Below are 17,873 nucleotides of genomic sequence, written 5' to 3'. Positions count from 1 at the left end.
TACTTGAATCGAACCATGCCAAGAACTGGGTCTTCAGCAGGGACTTTAAAGTTTCTAGAGCAGTTCTCAACTGAAAATGTAAACTTTTTCTTTCTGTTTTTGTGCTTAAATGTCATAAGATCCTAAATCATTTGGTTGGTTGGCCTCAGTGCTGAATACAGTGGCACTAACTCATTTAAAACCTAAAACCAAGAAGAGTAAAATCTTAAAATGAATCCTGAAATGAAGAAAAGCCAGTAGAGGGAGGCCAGTGCAGTTGTTATGTGATCACACATTCGTTTGTAGAACACAAACAGCTGCAGCAGCTGCAAAAGACAACTGTTTTACATTCACACACAAAGAACTACAACAGTCCAGCTGAACGGCAGAGTCTTGGGTAAATGTCTTAACTGATAAAAGACAGTCTGTCAAATTCTAAAAAGAGTCATCAGAAGTCACTACAAGGTTTTTCACACATGTGAAGTAAGATGAAGCCAGAATAAAACACAGATGCAGTAAAAGTCTTCATAATAGTCTTCAGTTTGGTTGTTTTGCACAACCAACAGCCCCAAATCTGAAAATATTCAAATAATACCGCGAAATACAGATATAAGGAGCTGAAATCTGTGAGTCCTCTTCATTTTTGCTTAACCCTTGTGTCGTTTTAAAGTTTGAAAATGTGGGGAAAAAAATATATTTTCACACTGAAAGCTTCCACATTTTCAACATTTTTGGGAAATTTTAGAAAATTTTTTTGTGCAAACAAAGAAATGCTAAAAAAGAATGTTTCTTTAAGAACATTCGCAAAAAAATCAACCAAAATCCAGTGAATTTCACTGGATTTTGGTTGATTTTTTTCCGAATGTTCTTAAAGAAAATATTAGAAATTTTACTGATATATGTGGAATCACTTTAGATATTTTTAGGCTTTTTTGGGAAGATTTTTATTCATTTACATTTTTTATTTTTTTGTTTTTTATTTCTTGCCAAATTTGGGGATTTTTTTAAAAAAATGAAACTCTTAAGGGATATTTTTAAGGAATTTTAGAGATTTTCTTCCTGAAGATTTTGCAAATTTTTATAAATTTGGGGAATTTTTTGCTGAGTTTATGGATTTTTTTCAGACAAGTGAACAACTTTTTTGGGTGCCTGTAAATGAAGACAACAGGAGAGTTAAAGACCCTGTCTGGCCATTGATTAATCCCCTAAAAACTCATTTCTGTGTATCAAAGTTACATATTCTGACTTTTTTTTCCATTAAAACAATCCCTTACTGCCCTAAAATGACTTAGATATAACTCCACATAATTGCTTCCTCTACAATGTGCAGATCTAAATACTAATCACTGCAGCTCCAACGCACCAGCTCACCCATGACTCTGTTTAAACACAGTAAAACTACTCTATACTTTACAAGTTGTGATATTGGAGTAATTCAGCTGCACAGAAACTGACTCTGAAGAAGAATAATGATGCAGAAAGTCCCACGCTGCGAGCTGTCAGGTTGTTTCTTTAAATTTGTTTTGTGTGAAACCACAAAGGTCAGAAGCGTGTTTTTGAGACTGTCATCTGCAGCTTTGAGGCAGAAATACTCAGCCATGGTGTTGACTGCTTATTCCACCCAGGATGTGTCTTCCAGCACATAAAAAACAACATAAGGACATATTAAAACTGTTTTTAAAAATACTTGATTTTCCCCAGAGAGGGTCTTTAACCCTCCTGTTGTCCTCATTTACAGGCACCAAAAAATATTGTTTCCTTGTCTGAAAAAAATCCAAAAATTCAGCCAAAAAAATTCCCCAAATTTCTGAAAATTTGCAAAAACTTCAGGAAGAAAATTCCAATAATTCCTTAAAAGTTTCCCTTACAAGTTTTATTTTTTTTTAAATGGCAAGAAAATTCTTGTAAATACTTTTTTTAAAACGTGTAGAAATCTTCCATTTTCAACCTCTAAAATGGCTCAATTTTGACTCGCAGGATGACAAGAGGGTTAAAATGATGAAAGCTACATTGCTTCTGAATAATTTTCTGTCAAATGACAAGCCAATTTTAATAATAAGCTAAAAAACACAACTTTTAATGGGAAAAAGAATCAAACACATTGGTTTTCTTTACTTTAATGTATCGTTTTTGGAAAAATGTTTGATTTTTAATTGAATTCCACCTATTTAAATGTATAAATGAAACCTATCAATCACATCCAACATATCAGAAGCAGTAAAAGCTGTAGACTGGGTGTAGACTTGTGTTAAAGTGGATGTGGAGGCAGAAGGAGGCTGAGTTCAGGGATCAGAGCGTCTCAGCAGACAAACAGAGGCAGCTGTTAATCCAACAGCTGCTGCTGGTCACGCTTCTTTACTCTGAGAGCTGCTCAGTGTGTCAGAGAGTGACGGAGGGAAAAGAAAGAAAACATTCACTCTGCTCTGCTATCATTCACTCCACCGGCCTGTTAACCTCTTCACCCGCCGTCCTGCACCGACCTGCTGAGGAAGAAACTCTCTGTAACCAACCTGAGGAGGAGCTGCTTCTGGTTTCACCTCCTACAGCTGGAACATGTGGATGAGAGGAGCTACAAGAGAGCAAACACTGACTTTCATCCAAGTTAGAGGCTCCACCGCAGGGATGTCGGTCAGTCTGGGTCAGAATAAAACATCTAGAAACTACATTTCAGGGGAGAAAATTCCTATTTTACACTGTAAATAGTGTATTTGAGCTGTAGTTGAAATAAAGAACTGTTTAAAATAAATCTCACTCATCTTTCTGAGTTTATGATAACAGTTTACTTACTTGAACCCTTGTGTCGTCCTGTGGGTCAAATTGACCCGTTTTAAAGTTTGAAAATGTGGAAAAAAAATACATAGTTTCACAGTGAAAACTTTCACATTTTCAACATTTTTGGGAAAATTTTGAACATTTTTTGCTTGTCTGATAACATCAGCTACAAGCAGCTCTTCAATTCACTATAACATTACAACAATATTAAATCTTCTCACCTAACTCTCAGCAAGAAGGTGAATCAATTAACTTCACCAAAATGCAACTATTCATGAGCCCGCTGAACTTTAAATCCAACTAACAGGTTTGAAAGGTGGGTTTCCTTTTTAAAATCTGCAAACTGGCATCATTGATCAGACCTAGAAAGTGTAAAAACAGCAAGAATTATTGGATTTATCACATTTAAACTATGATTTTTGACTAGAAACTGTGACATTTCATGACAAAAAGGACCAAATCTAAGCTTAAAATCATAACATTTCATTATAATCACTTATTGTCCATGTCTCTTTCAAGAATTTGCCCTAAATAATCGTTTGCACGAATCAGACGTTGCAAAAAACAAAATGTTCTCTGCTCTTTGCCACAACCAGGAAGTCATGACTAACTCAGCTGTGACCAACAGTCACTTGACAAAAATTCTGAGAGTTTTCTAGAGAACTGTGGCAGTTTCAGAAAAGTGAGCAAACTAAATAAAAACATAAGTAGTTAAATATCTATAGAATGTAGAGCCACTATCGTTTATTCCAGTATTAGTAACACCACTTTCCAGTTTTTTTTTTTTTTTGTAGTTTTTGGCATCATAACTGCACAGAAAACCTAATTAATCCTCTCTGCTTGTAGTCATGTTTATGCTGTTTCAATAGAGGTGCGGGACTTTATATTGCAGTGAAAAATGAGCCCACAGTGAGTAAAAATGTGATGGAAACAAAAAGGAAACATCCAGAAACTACCTGTGGTTCAAACAATGACAACTTCACACTCGGGTCAAGTCTTGTTTTGATTTATTACTAAATATTCAACCCTCTATAGGAAGCTCTTCTAGAGAAAAGGTGTGGAAGAGAAGTATTTATGCAACACCTGTAATGATAAACCAACAGAGGGATTCCTGCATTTAATAATTAACCAAAATCCCTCTGAGAATTCAATGTGAAAGTGAAGCTAGATCTTACTGCAACTGAACTTTGAGATTTCTTACATGGATGGTTGCATGAAAAACATGTGCAGCTGCAAGAGAAGTTGCAGCACGTTTCGATGTTTCTGAGCTGTGAGTCACATTTCCCCCGTGATGAAAGAAAACCAGCTGAATAAGAACAACAACAGGATGTGGGGGTAAATCCGCCGGCTGTGTCGACCAATGAGGACGAGGCCCGCGGGTTTGAAATGGAGGAAGCCAAAGACAACAAGCAGCAGGCGACAGAAATATCTTTCTGTCTGCTCTGCAAAACATCATCAGCGTGTGGTGGAATCATTATAAGAAGAAGAAGTTTCAAAAACATCGAGAGCCAAACCACAAACCCTCCTCCCTTCCTCTGAAACCACACCGATGCGCTGCAGGTCTCGCTGCTCATCACTGTTTAGCTCAGGGGTGTCAGACTCAGTCATTAAATAACCTATCATTAACGACAACAACAAAGCTTTCCTTTGTTTTAGTGCAAAAAAGTACGTTCTGAAAATTTTACAAAACATCGTGAACAACCTGAAGTTTCTTCAGAAAAATAAGTTAAATGTCAACAATATTATGCCTCCGTTTTTCATTTACACATTACAACTTCCAGATCACAGAGTGTCTACACAGGCACAAAACATTCAGTCACAGCTGTCTGGAACTGAACAAAGTAGTGTTTTACTTTATGATTAAAACAAAAGTCAGACAAAAAAAACCAACAAAAACAAGAGAAAATATTACAAAAAATGAGACAAAGTGGCAAAAGCGAGACACAAAATGCCAAAAATGAGACAAAAAAATTACACAAATGACACAAACGAGACAAAAAATGACAAACGGGAGAAACAAAACAACAAATAAGGCAAACCACAAAATGCCAATAATAAGTTTTTTTTAAAAAAAAACAGAAGTCAAACAATAAAGAAACACAAAGCCACAAAAACAAGACATAAAATGACAAAAACACAAGACAAAAATCAAACAAAAAAGCCAAAATATAACACAAATGAGACAAAATGACAAAAGAACAATGAACAATGTAATATTTTGCTTTATGATCAAAACAATTTGTCAAATTTATAGTTTTACAAGTTTACAATTTTCAGTTAATGTCTTCTCTGCATGGCACTAGCCATGATGAGGGCATCACTTCATCTGCCTCGCTTCTTACCCTGATGCCCCCATCAGTCTGGAACAGGGTAAATCTGGACTCATCAGACCACATGACCTTCTTCCATTCATCCAGAGTCCAATCTTTATGCTCCATAGCAAACTGAAGCCTTTGTTTCTGATTAGCCTCGCTGATCAGCTACAGCTGTTTAGTCCCAATCCCTTCAGTTCCCTTCACACTGTGAGTGAGGAAATGCTCTAACTTTCACTATTAAACACAGTCGTGAGTTCTACTGTTGATTTCCGATGATCATCTAAGTGTTTGTTCCTCGAAGACAACGGTTCACTACTATCCTTCGATGGACGGTTCTAAACCTGATTTTAGTAGTTTCAGAAATCTCCTTAGTTGTTTTCTTTGCTTGATGCAGGCCAATAATTTGACCCTTCTGAGACAGATTGACATCCTTTCCATGACCACAGGATATGTCTTCCAACATGGCATGCATCAGCTAGAGTTAAATAAATTGTTGCAGCTGAAACGTATTCATCACTGCAGTAATTATCCAATGGAAGACTCTTACCTATTTGCTTAGTTAAATCAAAGTGGCGACTGTTTTTTGGACAGGTAGTGTATTTCATCTTCTGTTGTATATTTCATCGTACTCAGCTGGCAGGAAACATTCCCACAATATCAGCTGACGTTACTTACAAGTTTTATTAGTATTTTGAAGAAAACATTTATATCTAATGTCCAGAGAAACTACATTTCTGCTTTAGAAACATGACTTTTTGCTAATCTAGTTCCTAAATGTGTGCACACCCAAACTAAAAATGTTTCAGGTGCAACTACAGGTCAGAAAAGGTTCTGGACACCAAATGAATAACTGAATTCTTTTTTTTTTTTTTTTAAAAACGTTTTCTTCAAAGACAAAAAGAGGTTCATTTGGCTTAAAGTTAAATGATTTATTTGAAGCCTCAAAGAGTGGAGGTCATTTTCTGACCTGGAGCTGATTTTTAAAGTCAAAAACCATCAAAGGAAGTGAACCTTTTTCAAACACAAGCAGAATATTTCTGTCTTTAAGCGTCTCCTTTGGATTGAATTATATTAGAGCTTTTGAACAGACCAAGCCGACCTTTGAGAAGAAGAAACAGTAAGAGGAGTATTAATTGCTTTGTTGAGTTTTCTGTTTTGGGGAGCTGCCAGAGACTCATCTACATCTTAAAACCAACTGCCTTAGAGGAGAAGGAGGCTGGAGTTGAAAGAATCCTGCAAGTGTTGCATTATGTATGCAGCGGGTGAAGGTGCGAGGCCTCTCAAAGCTCAGCGAATGGCCTGTTAGTCGTCTTTCTGGGACAAAGAAGGCAGACGGCTGATGTCTGGTGGAAAGATCAGCGAAGCAAGCTGCAGATTTGTAGATTTTTGTGCCTCTAGGTTGAATTAAAGCAGCTTCAGTTGCGTCTCAGAGACTAATTTCAGCAAGAAACTGTTGCAATGCAAACAAAGACCTGCTGGATGTTTCCCACAGACCAGGGCCTCTGAGGAACTGCCCGATTTCAAACTTTGGGAAAGCGCCAGAGGGAAGGGAGGGAGTTGTTCTTTTATAACCTCCGTCAGGTCGGTCACGTGTTTTCAGCACGTGGTGGCTCTGATTTTCTTTTTTTTTTTCTTCCCTGCTGCAGCAGAAACTGCGAGCCTCATGTCAGGACACGTCGCTGCCTCCACACCCAGGAATGTGAGCCTGTGCGTGGGCACGTGCTGCAGCCGAGAGGCCCCTCCCTGGGCCGGCCGGAGAGGGAGAATTTGAAAAAACAGGAACCGCTCTGTGTGCGGGAAGAGCTGCGAAACCCGCCAGGCAGAGCCAGAGCCAAACAATAACACAGTTCAGACGAGGGGCGTTAGGTTTTGCAGGATGAAGGTCTGGCAGCAGGTTTAGAGGTTTCTGCACAACTTGAAATAAAACCTGGAGCCAGCTTAAGCCTAAAAAGTGGATATGTGTGATTGTTGGTCAACTAACTTTTGTATTTTACCCTCGCGTCGTCCTGCGGGTCAAAACTGACCCGTTTTAAAGTTTGAAAATGTGGGAAAAAAAAATATTTTCACAGTGAAACTTCTGATGTCCACATTTTCAACATTTCTGGGAAATCTTTGAACATTTTTTGGTGGAAAAAAGAAATGTTAAAAATGTTTAAGAACATTCATAAAAAAAATCAACCAAAATCCATGAATTTCGCTGGAAAAATGGAAATACTGAGCTGTAAATGTTTAATTTGTGAGCATATATTTAAAAGAATAACACCATATAGACAAGACAAAGGCTGAAAATAGCATTATAGAGCATTACCTTCAAAATGTCTGCATACTATATAGACACTTTTGCAGGGTTTTTTTGTTTTGGTGGCATATAACGCTTTGGTTTTACACTAAGAATACAGCATAGCGATAGTTTTACTCTACAAATTTTATTAAAGTACCTTTAATAAACCTACTTCTTGTTCCAGGAATAGAGATAAAACTTAAGGAGCTGCGCTGGGTATCAAAACCTCATAATTTCTGCTGCAAAAACAAAAACTAGAGCCTGGTAGGTAATGGTTCACACATTATCTAGGAAAATTTTGCAGTAAATATACAAGAAATAAGGCTGAGGTGATTCAGAAATGCTGCCAGCAAATAGTCACATCCTGCAGCTCAGATAGAACTATCTGCAGCACATGTAGCAGAGCCGCACGGATGGTGGTGCAGATGTAGTATTGTGTATTTTCAATATTTAAATAAGTTGATATATTTTGATTTTTTTTACTCCACAAAAATCCAGTTTCTGCCATTTTCTTGCACAAAAGCCTATCAAATTGTCAAAGGTAGCACCAAATGTCTGTTTTAATATGGAAAATTAGCCTCAATTAGCCACTTCTTGCTCCTGATTCTGAAGATAAATCCCAGCAAACCAACAGTATATTCACAGAAAAAAGATGCTTCTGTAGAGGCATTTTTGAATGTGCATTGGATCTTTATTTCAGCAGCTCCTCCACGAGCCTGCACCAAAATATTCAAACCAGCCTACTCCTTACAAACTGACATCATTAGCTCTGCAGAGGGTCAGACGCTGGATCTCTGAAAATGATGGAGTCAAAGCCAAACAAAGGATGTTTTTCTCAGTCAAAAGGAAAAAAAAAAGTCTCGTCACACTTGCTGACCTGCAGCATCGGAAAAATCTCACTGCAAAGTTAACAGGTAGCTTTTGTTTGCTTTGGTATCTTCTGACTGAGCAAAAAAATGACCAAGTATTGCAACTGTTCAGGAAGGAGAGGAAAAAAACTGCACTTTATGAGCTGTAAAATATCCAATTTGCATTTCTGGGACGCCCGGAGAAAGGTAAAACCTTCCACAAATCACCGTCTAATTATTAGTACACACAATTCATTACGACAAAATTATATCAAAAGCAGTTTCACAAAAGCACAAGGGATTTAAATTAAGTGCTTAAATAAAAGAGGGACCTGACAAATTCAAAAGAAAAAAAAACATCCAGTGAGGAGACCGAAAGACAAACTTCAGACCTGGCAGTGTGGTTTGGTTGTGTTATTGCAGTTTAGCACCGATTTGTGCCAGAATATTAAAAGTACAAAATAAAAACAGGCAGTAGGTCCAAGTGGTTTTTAAAAACGCTTCAGATCACCTGAATAAAATCTGCTCACTGCACCTCGGCGACGTCTGGAGGCCGAGGGGTTCATCATTTCACGTCTTTCCCTCTTTAAATTTGCATAAATAACTAACTTCGCTATAGTTAATGGAACTTTGAGGACTTTTCAAATCCCCTTTTCTGCTGGTGCGATGCCAAAAGGCTGCTCCTCGGCGGTTCGGTGAGGCTTCGGGGCTCTGTGCGGAGGTCGTTTGGAGTTTGTTTCCGGGAGGCAGGTGTGTTTTCGAGGCGGTTTTCGGAGGACGAGGAGGCGCTCACAGCTTCTTCAACCGGCTGTACATGTCTCTCTTGCTGCGCTCGCCAGCCCAGGTGCGACTTTTGAGGCGGAACTTCCTCAGGTCCTCCTTGAAGTCCTCGTGGTGCATCGGCCGGTAGGACTGAGGTTCACATTGTGCCTGGAGAAGAAGAGGATGAAAAGAGTTTAGAGCACTGAACGGATATCAAGACAATAAGACCTCCTGATGACACGATAAACATCTGAAGCCCGCAAACTAGATTTTCTGAGTTTGAGACAAGTGAAGGTTTAACTTGTGAGCTCATAAAAAGGTCAATAAGTGGAGCTGAAGGTGAAATTATTACACCACACATTCATCGTAAAGTCCAGAAACAATATTCATGCTAAAACCTCAGTTTTCTTCATTCGTCACAAAAGCAACATTACAACTTTGTCCAAAACATTAAAATCTAAATGCAGTAGTCTTGCCTATCAATCACATGTAATCAGAACAGAATTAATCACTAAACAGGATGATGAGATTCTAAATAAAAATGATGATTTCCTTCTGTGTCTCTGTCTGTGCTCCATTAAAAAGGGGATCAAGGCTACAATCAGTTTAGTTTATTTTTATTTCATTAATTGACAAAAGAAAACAAACTATTCAATAAAAACAAGTTTCCAAACTTCTGAATGAAAGGGAACAGAAAGAATACATTTATGTAATCTGCCCCTTTATAACAAACAGTTTACAATGAGCATTAAAAATAAACAAAAAATAAAATGACCATAATGTGAGTTTCCTCTCAACAAACACTATGAAATTCTTAATTCATTTCTTCGTAATAAAATGTGCATAAAAATACTTCATGGAAACACGACGACTTAACATCCCAGCCAGAGCTGCAAGGACACAACCGTTCTTGTACAGATTATTCGATATAATAAATGTGTCACAATGTTTTGTCACAGTATTTCGGCTAATATTGGGCGGTTTCCATTAGAATAAGGTGGTGCATGTTGTCTGTGATATAAAAAAGGGATTTTATAAACTTCTACACGAGTTTCTGGAACAGCCACCAAGTCAATCCCTACAAAGTCTGCATGATTTAAGTCAGTTATGCAGTTTCTGAATGGACCTCGTGGTAGGAACAAACTACCAGCTCGAGTGGAATCCTGACACAAAAACTCACCTGAAAATGCGGGAAGAAGTCTTTGTACCCGCCCTTGAGGATGTAGAGCTCGGGGTAGTGGAGTTTGGGGTAGTCGTTCATGGCGCGATCTCGCTCCCGGACGAAGCGGCACATCCGAGGGCCGCGCTCCGACGAGAACTCGCAGTGGAAGATGATGACGACTCGCTTGTCGGGGCAGGCCGGGACGATGGGGGCCTTCAGGAGGAAATCCTGCACCTGGTCTTCCTGGTGCAGGTTCAGAGCTCCCTGAGGCGACAAAGACGAAACCAAACACTTAGATGTGCAACAACTGTATCACACCAAGTGAAAAGAGTATGACGGGACATAATTACCACATATTTTTGGGAGATTTTGGACCTTTTAACATAATATTTCTCCATTAAATCAGGAACATTTGAGCCGTTTTTATACCATCAGACTCACCTTGATGTGCCCTCCGTCAAACTCGTAGGGGTAGCGGCAGTCAATGATGATAACTTGCTCAACTAGATGACCAAACTGTCCCGTGAGAGCTGCCACCATCTTAAAAAGCCATGAAAAACACAATTTAGTGCTTTATTTTGAAAATATTTAGCAGGAAAAACACCAAAAATGTGTCATACTGGCCGAGCAAACCAGCAGAGATGGTCTACTCACTATTTCTGGGGTAATGTACTTTAGGTCTTGATGTTTTCCCTCCACTGTTGGGAGCACGAAGGGCTAAAAGACAAAAGAGCAAATTGGATTAGAAAAGTTATCTCATTTGTTTAATGTGTGTGTAAAAGCGGCACAGCTGAGGAGTCGTCAGTCTTCCTCACCTTGGTGAAATCTCCTATTAGCTCATTAGAACCGTCCTCACTGTCCAGCAGCTTTTCAATCTCCGTCTGACAGAAGGATTTGGACCTCTGCAGCAGCGAGCAGGTCTGGGAAACAGAGGAAGGAGAGACTTCAGGAGGCAGTCATGGAGAAAATGAGGTAATTTAAGATAGTCTGTAAAGCCTGTGACAATAGCCAATAAGCCTTGGCGGATGTTTCAGAGCTCATTTCTTCACTTTCACTAACAGGTGACAGATGGCCGCTGAGGCTGGTGTTTTGTTCTGCCAGTAGGTTAGTGTTTTTGCCTAAACTGATCAATGTTTGCGTTTCCAGGTGGGATCAAATGTTTTCCAGCATCACAAAAAAAATCAAGTTTAGGGTTTAGAACAGCAGCTCCAAGTTGTAAATAGTTGTGCAGACTGTAAGAAGGACATAAAAGCTCAGTTTGGTTTATATTTAACAGAGGACGAAGCAGCTTCATCTACCAGATCTGATCTTATAGTGTGGATACGATAATCCTGTACAGTATTAATCCCACAGTGGGTAAACGTGCAAATATTTAAGAAATAAACAAAAAAAAAAACATACATAAGTACTAGTTTAGATCCAAATTCCTCTGGATGTGGAGACACCACTCTTTAACGTTTATCACTATCATGTCAGCAGTGATCTTATGCAATAAACTAATTATAATCAGTTCGACTGATGACGTTTTCTCAGGGTTGATACCGATTGTCACTAATCAAGGAAACCGTTTGAAACAGTGATACATTCACAGTGGATCAGATCAAATAGTGTTGTGGGTGGGACATTGCTCAAGACCAGAGTGGTGACGACAGATGCCAACAATCGCAAATAAATGCTAAATATTGGATCCAATTAATGGTCAGAACAATAATTCATCAATCTCTAAATCAGGTACCACAGTGGTAAACTTGACATCTGTTGCTCCAGGCAGAGAAATCTCACCGTTCTGGGGGATTCGGGGTTTTGTTCCAGGATGGTGACGTGAGTTCCTGCCAGGCTGCGTCGTCTCTTCACCCTGACCGGCGTGTTTTCATCTCCGGGGCAGTCGGGACGCTTCACGGCGGGACGGGACACCGGACTGGGCATGGAGGGCGAGCGGAACAGGTTGCGTGGCCGGCAGCGAATCACAGGCTGAGGATAAACAAGAACAAGCAAAATATTAAAACTTGCACACATTTCTTGGTCATGAATTTGCAAAATTCCCCCAAAATGATTCATATCTGAATGAGCCAAGCAGGAAGTCTTGGGATAACGTGAATAAACGAGCAGAAAACCTATTTTTTTAGCATTAAATGATCTGCTTCCACACTTTTTCAATCTAATAGAAACTCCCACGCAACTCTTCCATCTTCCTACATTTCCATTGCTTTAGCACACTGTATAATAAAGTCTGTTAATGCTGCTAAAACATCGCTTTTGCTCTCCAGTAGACAAACTTACCGAGTCTTCTGCTGTGCTGTCGGACACCAGCGGGGCAGTGAGCAAGCTGGCCATTCCCATCGGCATCCCAGAGTCATTCTGCAAGGACAAACAGCCGTCATGAGACAAATATTCAGACAAAATGTTGCGTTACTTTCAAATCATAGTGCAGAAAACAAGGTATATTAATGGCAAAATCCTTCTTGGTAACACCCCTGGATAGCTATTTTTAGGCTAACAAGACCGTATGTGTAAGAATCACCAATCAAATTTGATTGAAAAAGGCTTAAAACGTGATGAATTTTCTCAAAAATAAAGCTCAAGAGGTGTTTTCCTGCAGGTTATCTTCCTACAAAACATCTGCAGAGTTTCATGACACCACACTTGAATCAGTGCACCAACACGATTGGCTAGAAGATTCCCATTTCAGCCAAAAAAACAGATGACTGGTGTTTTTTGGGGAGAAATTTCTACTTAAGATTCTTTAAGTGACACATTTCTCCTTTATAATATCTCTTTTTAAAGTGAAACTCTGGGCCTCACCTCCATGTTGTCGTCTAGTACGTCCAAAAAGCCGTCATCATCGTCGTCGTCGTTTAGAGACGAGGTGAGGGAGGAGCGTCTCAGGAACATGGGGCTGGAGTCGAAGAAGTCTTGCTGTTGGCCTGAAGGAGGCGAACAAAGCTGGACGAGAGGGAGAAGATACAGATTAGCATGTTTTAGAACCAGATGACAAGCTTGTGAGCAAACAGGAAACAGATTCTTGATGTTAAAGCTACCATGAGGGCTGGTGCTGAGCTGGGACGGCGGGCAAAAGCGTCCTTCGCCTGTCCGCCGTTGAAGGAGCGAACGCGGCAACGTGACGCCGGCTTGGTTGGTTTCTTGAATTCAAAACACTCCTGAAATGGGAAAAGCACTTTTAAAGGTAACTAAAGGCTCAACACAAGAGGTTTCACAGATTCTAAATCACACAATCTATCTGTAGGCATTCATTATCTTCACAAAACCTAAAATTATGGAAGGAAAGTGAGATTTTTCCTAGGCTAACCTACTTTTAAAGACATAATAAAATGGAAAATGAAGCAGAATTTTAACACAGATTTGCCATGGTAACAAAAAAAAGTTTTCTGAGCATTACTGCACTTCTAAAGCAGCTGCTGCCTACTTGTCAAACACTTTCTTGTTGAGGTTTTGTACCAAAAACAGTCTGACCCACTGACCTCTGGCATGTTTTCCTTGTCGTGTTCAGAAGCGGAGGAGGCGGTTATCTGAGAGGGTTGTTGGCCGAATATTCCATAGCGGTTCGAATCGGTTTCCTGTCCCCTCAGAGATGGACTGAAACCCAGGAGCTGGAGCTGAAAGAGGCAACGAGAGGGAATCCGTTCAGTAAACAAACTGCTCTGTGGTGCATTTTTCACTGGAGGATGTTTTGAACTCATTAGATAAGAAGATATGCCCTTGAGATCAAACCTTTTTACTAAAAATGTAACATTTTTTTTTACATTATTCTGAGGCTTTCCTTCCATTCATAGATGTTGTTTTTATCTCTAAACACTCTGGCAGAAAATTGTGTAATTAAACTTCAGTGATATGGAAACTAAACGGCCTAATTAGAACTACAAGAAGCCACATTCTCACAGCTTTGACCACAAACTAAAGTAATTACAAACAGACATGCAGGGCTGGAACCACAAGAAACATGAGAAAACTGCTTACTGGCAATGAGTTGATTCGTCGAATTGGCATCTTCCTATAATCAATAAAAGGAGACAGGAAGGAACTGCAGTCAATACAGGTGAAATTAATAGGCAGGGAGGCTGGTTTAGCTTGAAGAACAAACCGCTCCCAGGACAGCAGTGTTGAAATGATTTTATGCAACTGACTGGAAAGCAACTTACTCGTTAACTACTCTGCTCGATTGCTGAATGGCCTTTTCAAATCTGGAACAGAAAAATAGAGAAAATAGTAAGGAAATATGGAAAAAAAACCCATAAAAGAAAGTTAACACGTTTTTGTAAAGAAATCTGCCAAGAACAGCGGCCTTAACTGCCGGTCAATACATGCGAAAGCTCATAAACTACAGAAGACAAAAGAATCCGGGGCTCTATTGAGAAACCGACGAGAACGGTTGGACTTGAGGAAGTCGGGTGAATGCAAAGCGGCGAGAGGTGGTCTTTGCATTGGAGTAATGCCCACCTGTATGCTAAACAAGTGGAGCTGAGGGCTCGGTGTGGAGCTCAAGAGGAGAGAGGAGGAGGAGGGAGGGGAGGGGATGCAGAGATCAGCTAATCTACCATATGCCTGCTGGAGCCAACGCTGCCAAACCCTTTTCTGCGAGGACTCTTTGTTTGTCGAGGGGGGAGCGTGCCCCATTCAATGCAGACCAGTGGAGGGGAGGGCGGCTATTCTCTGGGGGTGCCCTGATTTCAATAGCTCTGACGCAGAACAAACCTCCAGCCCCACTTTCCCTATTGAAATAACACCGCATAGGAAGAGTGTGCCAAAAACCAGAGGGGGTGGGCTATCATTAAACCAGGGCATGTCCTCCCCCTCTAACCTGGAAAAATTCCTAGCAACCAAACAGCTGTTAAAAGGAGGTGAATGAGGCCCTGAGCACCAAAAGCTGCTGTAAAGGAACTCGCATCAGACAGCGGCAGATGTCTGCGGAGACTCACCCAACTGAGAATGAAGAGAAAAGAGGGGCCACCCAAGACTAGGCGGTGGAGGATATGCTGACAAACTGGTCGAGATAACAATGCGGAGCACAACCTATGCAACAAGTGTGGTTGTGACCTGCATTCAGGTTTCAACAAAAGTTCAACTTTTCCTTGTGGAAACAGAAATTCATATGAACAGGTCTTGATGATTTTTTTGCTGTGAATCATCCGTCAGTCAACACCTGTAGGCTTATTCTGCAACACCCCAGACTACTGTGTCTTTTTCACTTAAAAACACAAAGAAAGTTAATCCTATATTGCCTTATCTGCTAATCTGATTACAAAAAAAAAAGATGAGTGAAGCCGGAATCTTAAAGCCAACGGTAGAAACAATAATCCTACAGATGAGAAATGCTGCTTGGCTCATCTGAACCCAAGCGAAGGGAGGGTGGGGATGGGGGGCAGAGGGGCGCCGCTCACAAGCTGACTGATTAGAACAGACAAGACAGGGGGGACAGTGCAACTTACGTGTCCTCAACTTCGACAGCATCCATGGGGCTGGGGGGATCCATGCCGAGGCCTGTGGGAAGAGATCTGGGTCATAAATCTACGCAAGCGTCAGGTGGTACGACACACAATGGCAAAGTGGCACCAAAAACCACAGTATTTGAACTGTGACTGGTGAATTATCAGTCAAACAAAGATGGAAAGTGTACATTTGTGATAAATTTTACACTGTGGGCCAGTTCAACTTGAAGAAAGGACTATTACAACTCCCGTAAATTGTTGGATTTGTTAAACTAACACTCAAACATCCATGTTTGACAAAGAAAACAAGCAAATCCACACAGCTAAGATGACTGTGGCAGTTTCTGGTGGATTTTCTGTCAGGTAAATAATGCAACTGCAAGTCTGAAGAACTTAAACCAATCATTGATAACACTCCTCATCCCGTGACCACATCTAAAGCTGAAGGCACGACTATGAAATCAGGTGCAGTGCATAAATATGAGGCCCTCAGGCATCAAATCTAACAGCATCAATTAGCACAGACAATAGATTTAAGGGGGGCTCACCAGCATCAGATGAGACGTCAGAAGCAAAGGAGGGAATCTTCTCAAGGGGTGCATGCTTTCTCCTTTTCGGGGTGTCACATTGACTGTGCAGAAAAGAAATTAACAGGGAAAAAAGATCAATGATGTAAACAGTCATTCATATTCGGTATGACAGAAAAGGAGCTCAAAACAACTAATATGAGGTTTGGTTCATGGCTTGCAAAAATATGAGCTAAAGTTGGAAATAACAGATAGTATATTAATAAATGTACCTTCCAAGTCCAGCTAAATTGTTCATATCCAGAGCCAGATTGGTGACAGGGGAGAGGACAGCAGCGGGTCCAGGGGAGAATAGGTTCCTGCAGTGCGGGTCCTTTGTGCTCAGTTCGGGCAGAGTGAGCGAGGAAAGTCCGGGGATGCCTTCGGGCCTGCTTTTCGACGTGGTGTTAACGGGACTATAAAAGGCTTCCATGTTTTAATTTGTCGCTGTCCAATGTGGAAATATCCTGCAGGGTGTATCACTTTGTGTTGGATTTAGTTTGAATTACGCCAAATTAGCAAGACGGTCCAAACTCCAAGCTAACCCGGAAGCTAACAAGTTAGCTAGAAACAACTTTTAAGATGACATTTCCAAAGATGCGCTGCCAAAACACCGGCTGGAAGGGAGACGGCGGTTCCGTGCGGAGTGAAAGCTTTGAGGCGGTCTTGTTGAATTGCTAAAGCCACATAGCTGCTGTTTGTGTCAGAGAGCCGCAGCGATGGATCCTCTCTCTCTCTGACAGCCTCCGGTTTCTGGGAAAACACACACTGGAGCTGCTTGTATTTATGTTCAAAATAGCAGCTCAGGAGCGGCAATATTTGGACCAATCAGAACCGCTGTTACATCCAGCTGACCAATCAGAGCGCAGGACGGCCCCAGGCTGTTGTCCTCTCAGCAGATGCAGAGAAGGAGGAGGATGTGACACAATCCTTTAAAATTTTCATCGCCTTTTGTTCTCAGGCTGCGAAATGTGAGCTTTTCTCACATATTAGAAAACCTCACAAAGCTGCCTTTAGGATATTTAGTTCATTTTAAATCTGTGGAGTAAAATTCACCTTAATGCAAAAGATACATTTGATAGGAACTTGTTTTAAGATAGGAAAATTTGAGAAAAAATGACCAAAGTGCTGCAAACAAAATGTCTGAGCATGCCAGCCTGTGTTCAGATCTACAAATAAATCATTAACCTAAACTCAGGGACAACAGGATGGACATTAAAACAAGATTATTGCATCATCTTACTGCATGATAGTGAAGGATACAGATAACATAGTATGTAGTATCATACAGTAACATTGTGTAAAAATGAGTACATAATCAATACCAGAAAGATGATCTTTTGGTATAAAAAGTACCATCAATCATAAAGGAACACTTCAGATCCTTCATAAGTAAAAGTAATAGTATTACAGTGTAAAAATACTTCATTACATGTGTGTAAAAATCCTATGTTTGAAGTTTTACTTAAGTTTAAGTGCAGAAATGTAAGAAGAAACAATAAAAATATCTACTTAGTTAGCATTTTATTCAATAACAGTATCATTTTTGTGCAAAATATTTCTTTGTGAAGTAACTAAAGCTGTCAAATAAGGAAAAAGTACAATGTGCTTTGAAATGTCCAAGTACCTTACATATAGTACCTTAAATCTGCAACTAAGTACAACATTTGAGTGAACTAGGTTGAGAAAAGCTTATATTCAGGGACAAACTACACAAATTCATTACATAAATCCTGAAGATAAA

General features: G+C 40.1%; 1 protein-coding gene across 1 annotated transcript; it reads right to left on the bottom strand.

Moving 5' to 3' along the window:
• Positions 1 to 8,016: 8,016 nt before the first annotated feature.
• Positions 8,017 to 16,891, bottom strand: cdc25b (cell division cycle 25B). Its single transcript, XM_023270003.3, has 15 exons — positions 16,363 to 16,891; positions 16,112 to 16,194; positions 15,564 to 15,615; positions 14,277 to 14,318; positions 14,095 to 14,128; positions 13,599 to 13,733; positions 13,158 to 13,277; positions 12,922 to 13,062; positions 12,400 to 12,477; positions 11,902 to 12,090; positions 10,935 to 11,039; positions 10,774 to 10,836; positions 10,561 to 10,659; positions 10,138 to 10,383; positions 8,017 to 9,125 (listed from the first exon to the last, which is right to left on the bottom strand). Exons 1-15 carry the CDS (start codon positions 16,560 to 16,562, stop codon positions 8,985 to 8,987), a joined length of 1,728 nt encoding a protein of 575 aa, XP_023125771.1. The 5' UTR covers positions 16,563 to 16,891; the 3' UTR covers positions 8,017 to 8,984.
• Positions 16,892 to 17,873: the final 982 nt, after the last annotated feature.

Source organism: Amphiprion ocellaris, chromosome 20 (assembly GCF_022539595.1).
Source record: "Amphiprion ocellaris isolate individual 3 ecotype Okinawa chromosome 20, ASM2253959v1, whole genome shotgun sequence".
NCBI lineage: Eukaryota > Metazoa > Chordata > Actinopteri > Pomacentridae > Amphiprion > Amphiprion ocellaris.
This window is presented reverse-complemented; position numbering and strand designations above follow the sequence as displayed.

Bases quoted from the DNA above. Each gene is read 5' to 3' on its own strand.
- cdc25b (XM_023270003.3), bottom strand. From the start codon at position 16,562: ATGGAAGCCTTTTATAGTCCCGTTAACACCACGTCGAAAAGCAGGCCC. The intron at 16,195-16,362 runs GTACATTTATTA...TTTTCTGCACAG, and splicing joins AATTTAGCTGGACTTGGAAG to TCAATGTGACACCCCGAAAA. The intron at 10,837-10,934 runs GTGAGGAAGACT...TTTGTCTTTTAG, and splicing joins TAATAGGAGATTTCACCAAG to CCCTTCGTGCTCCCAACAGT.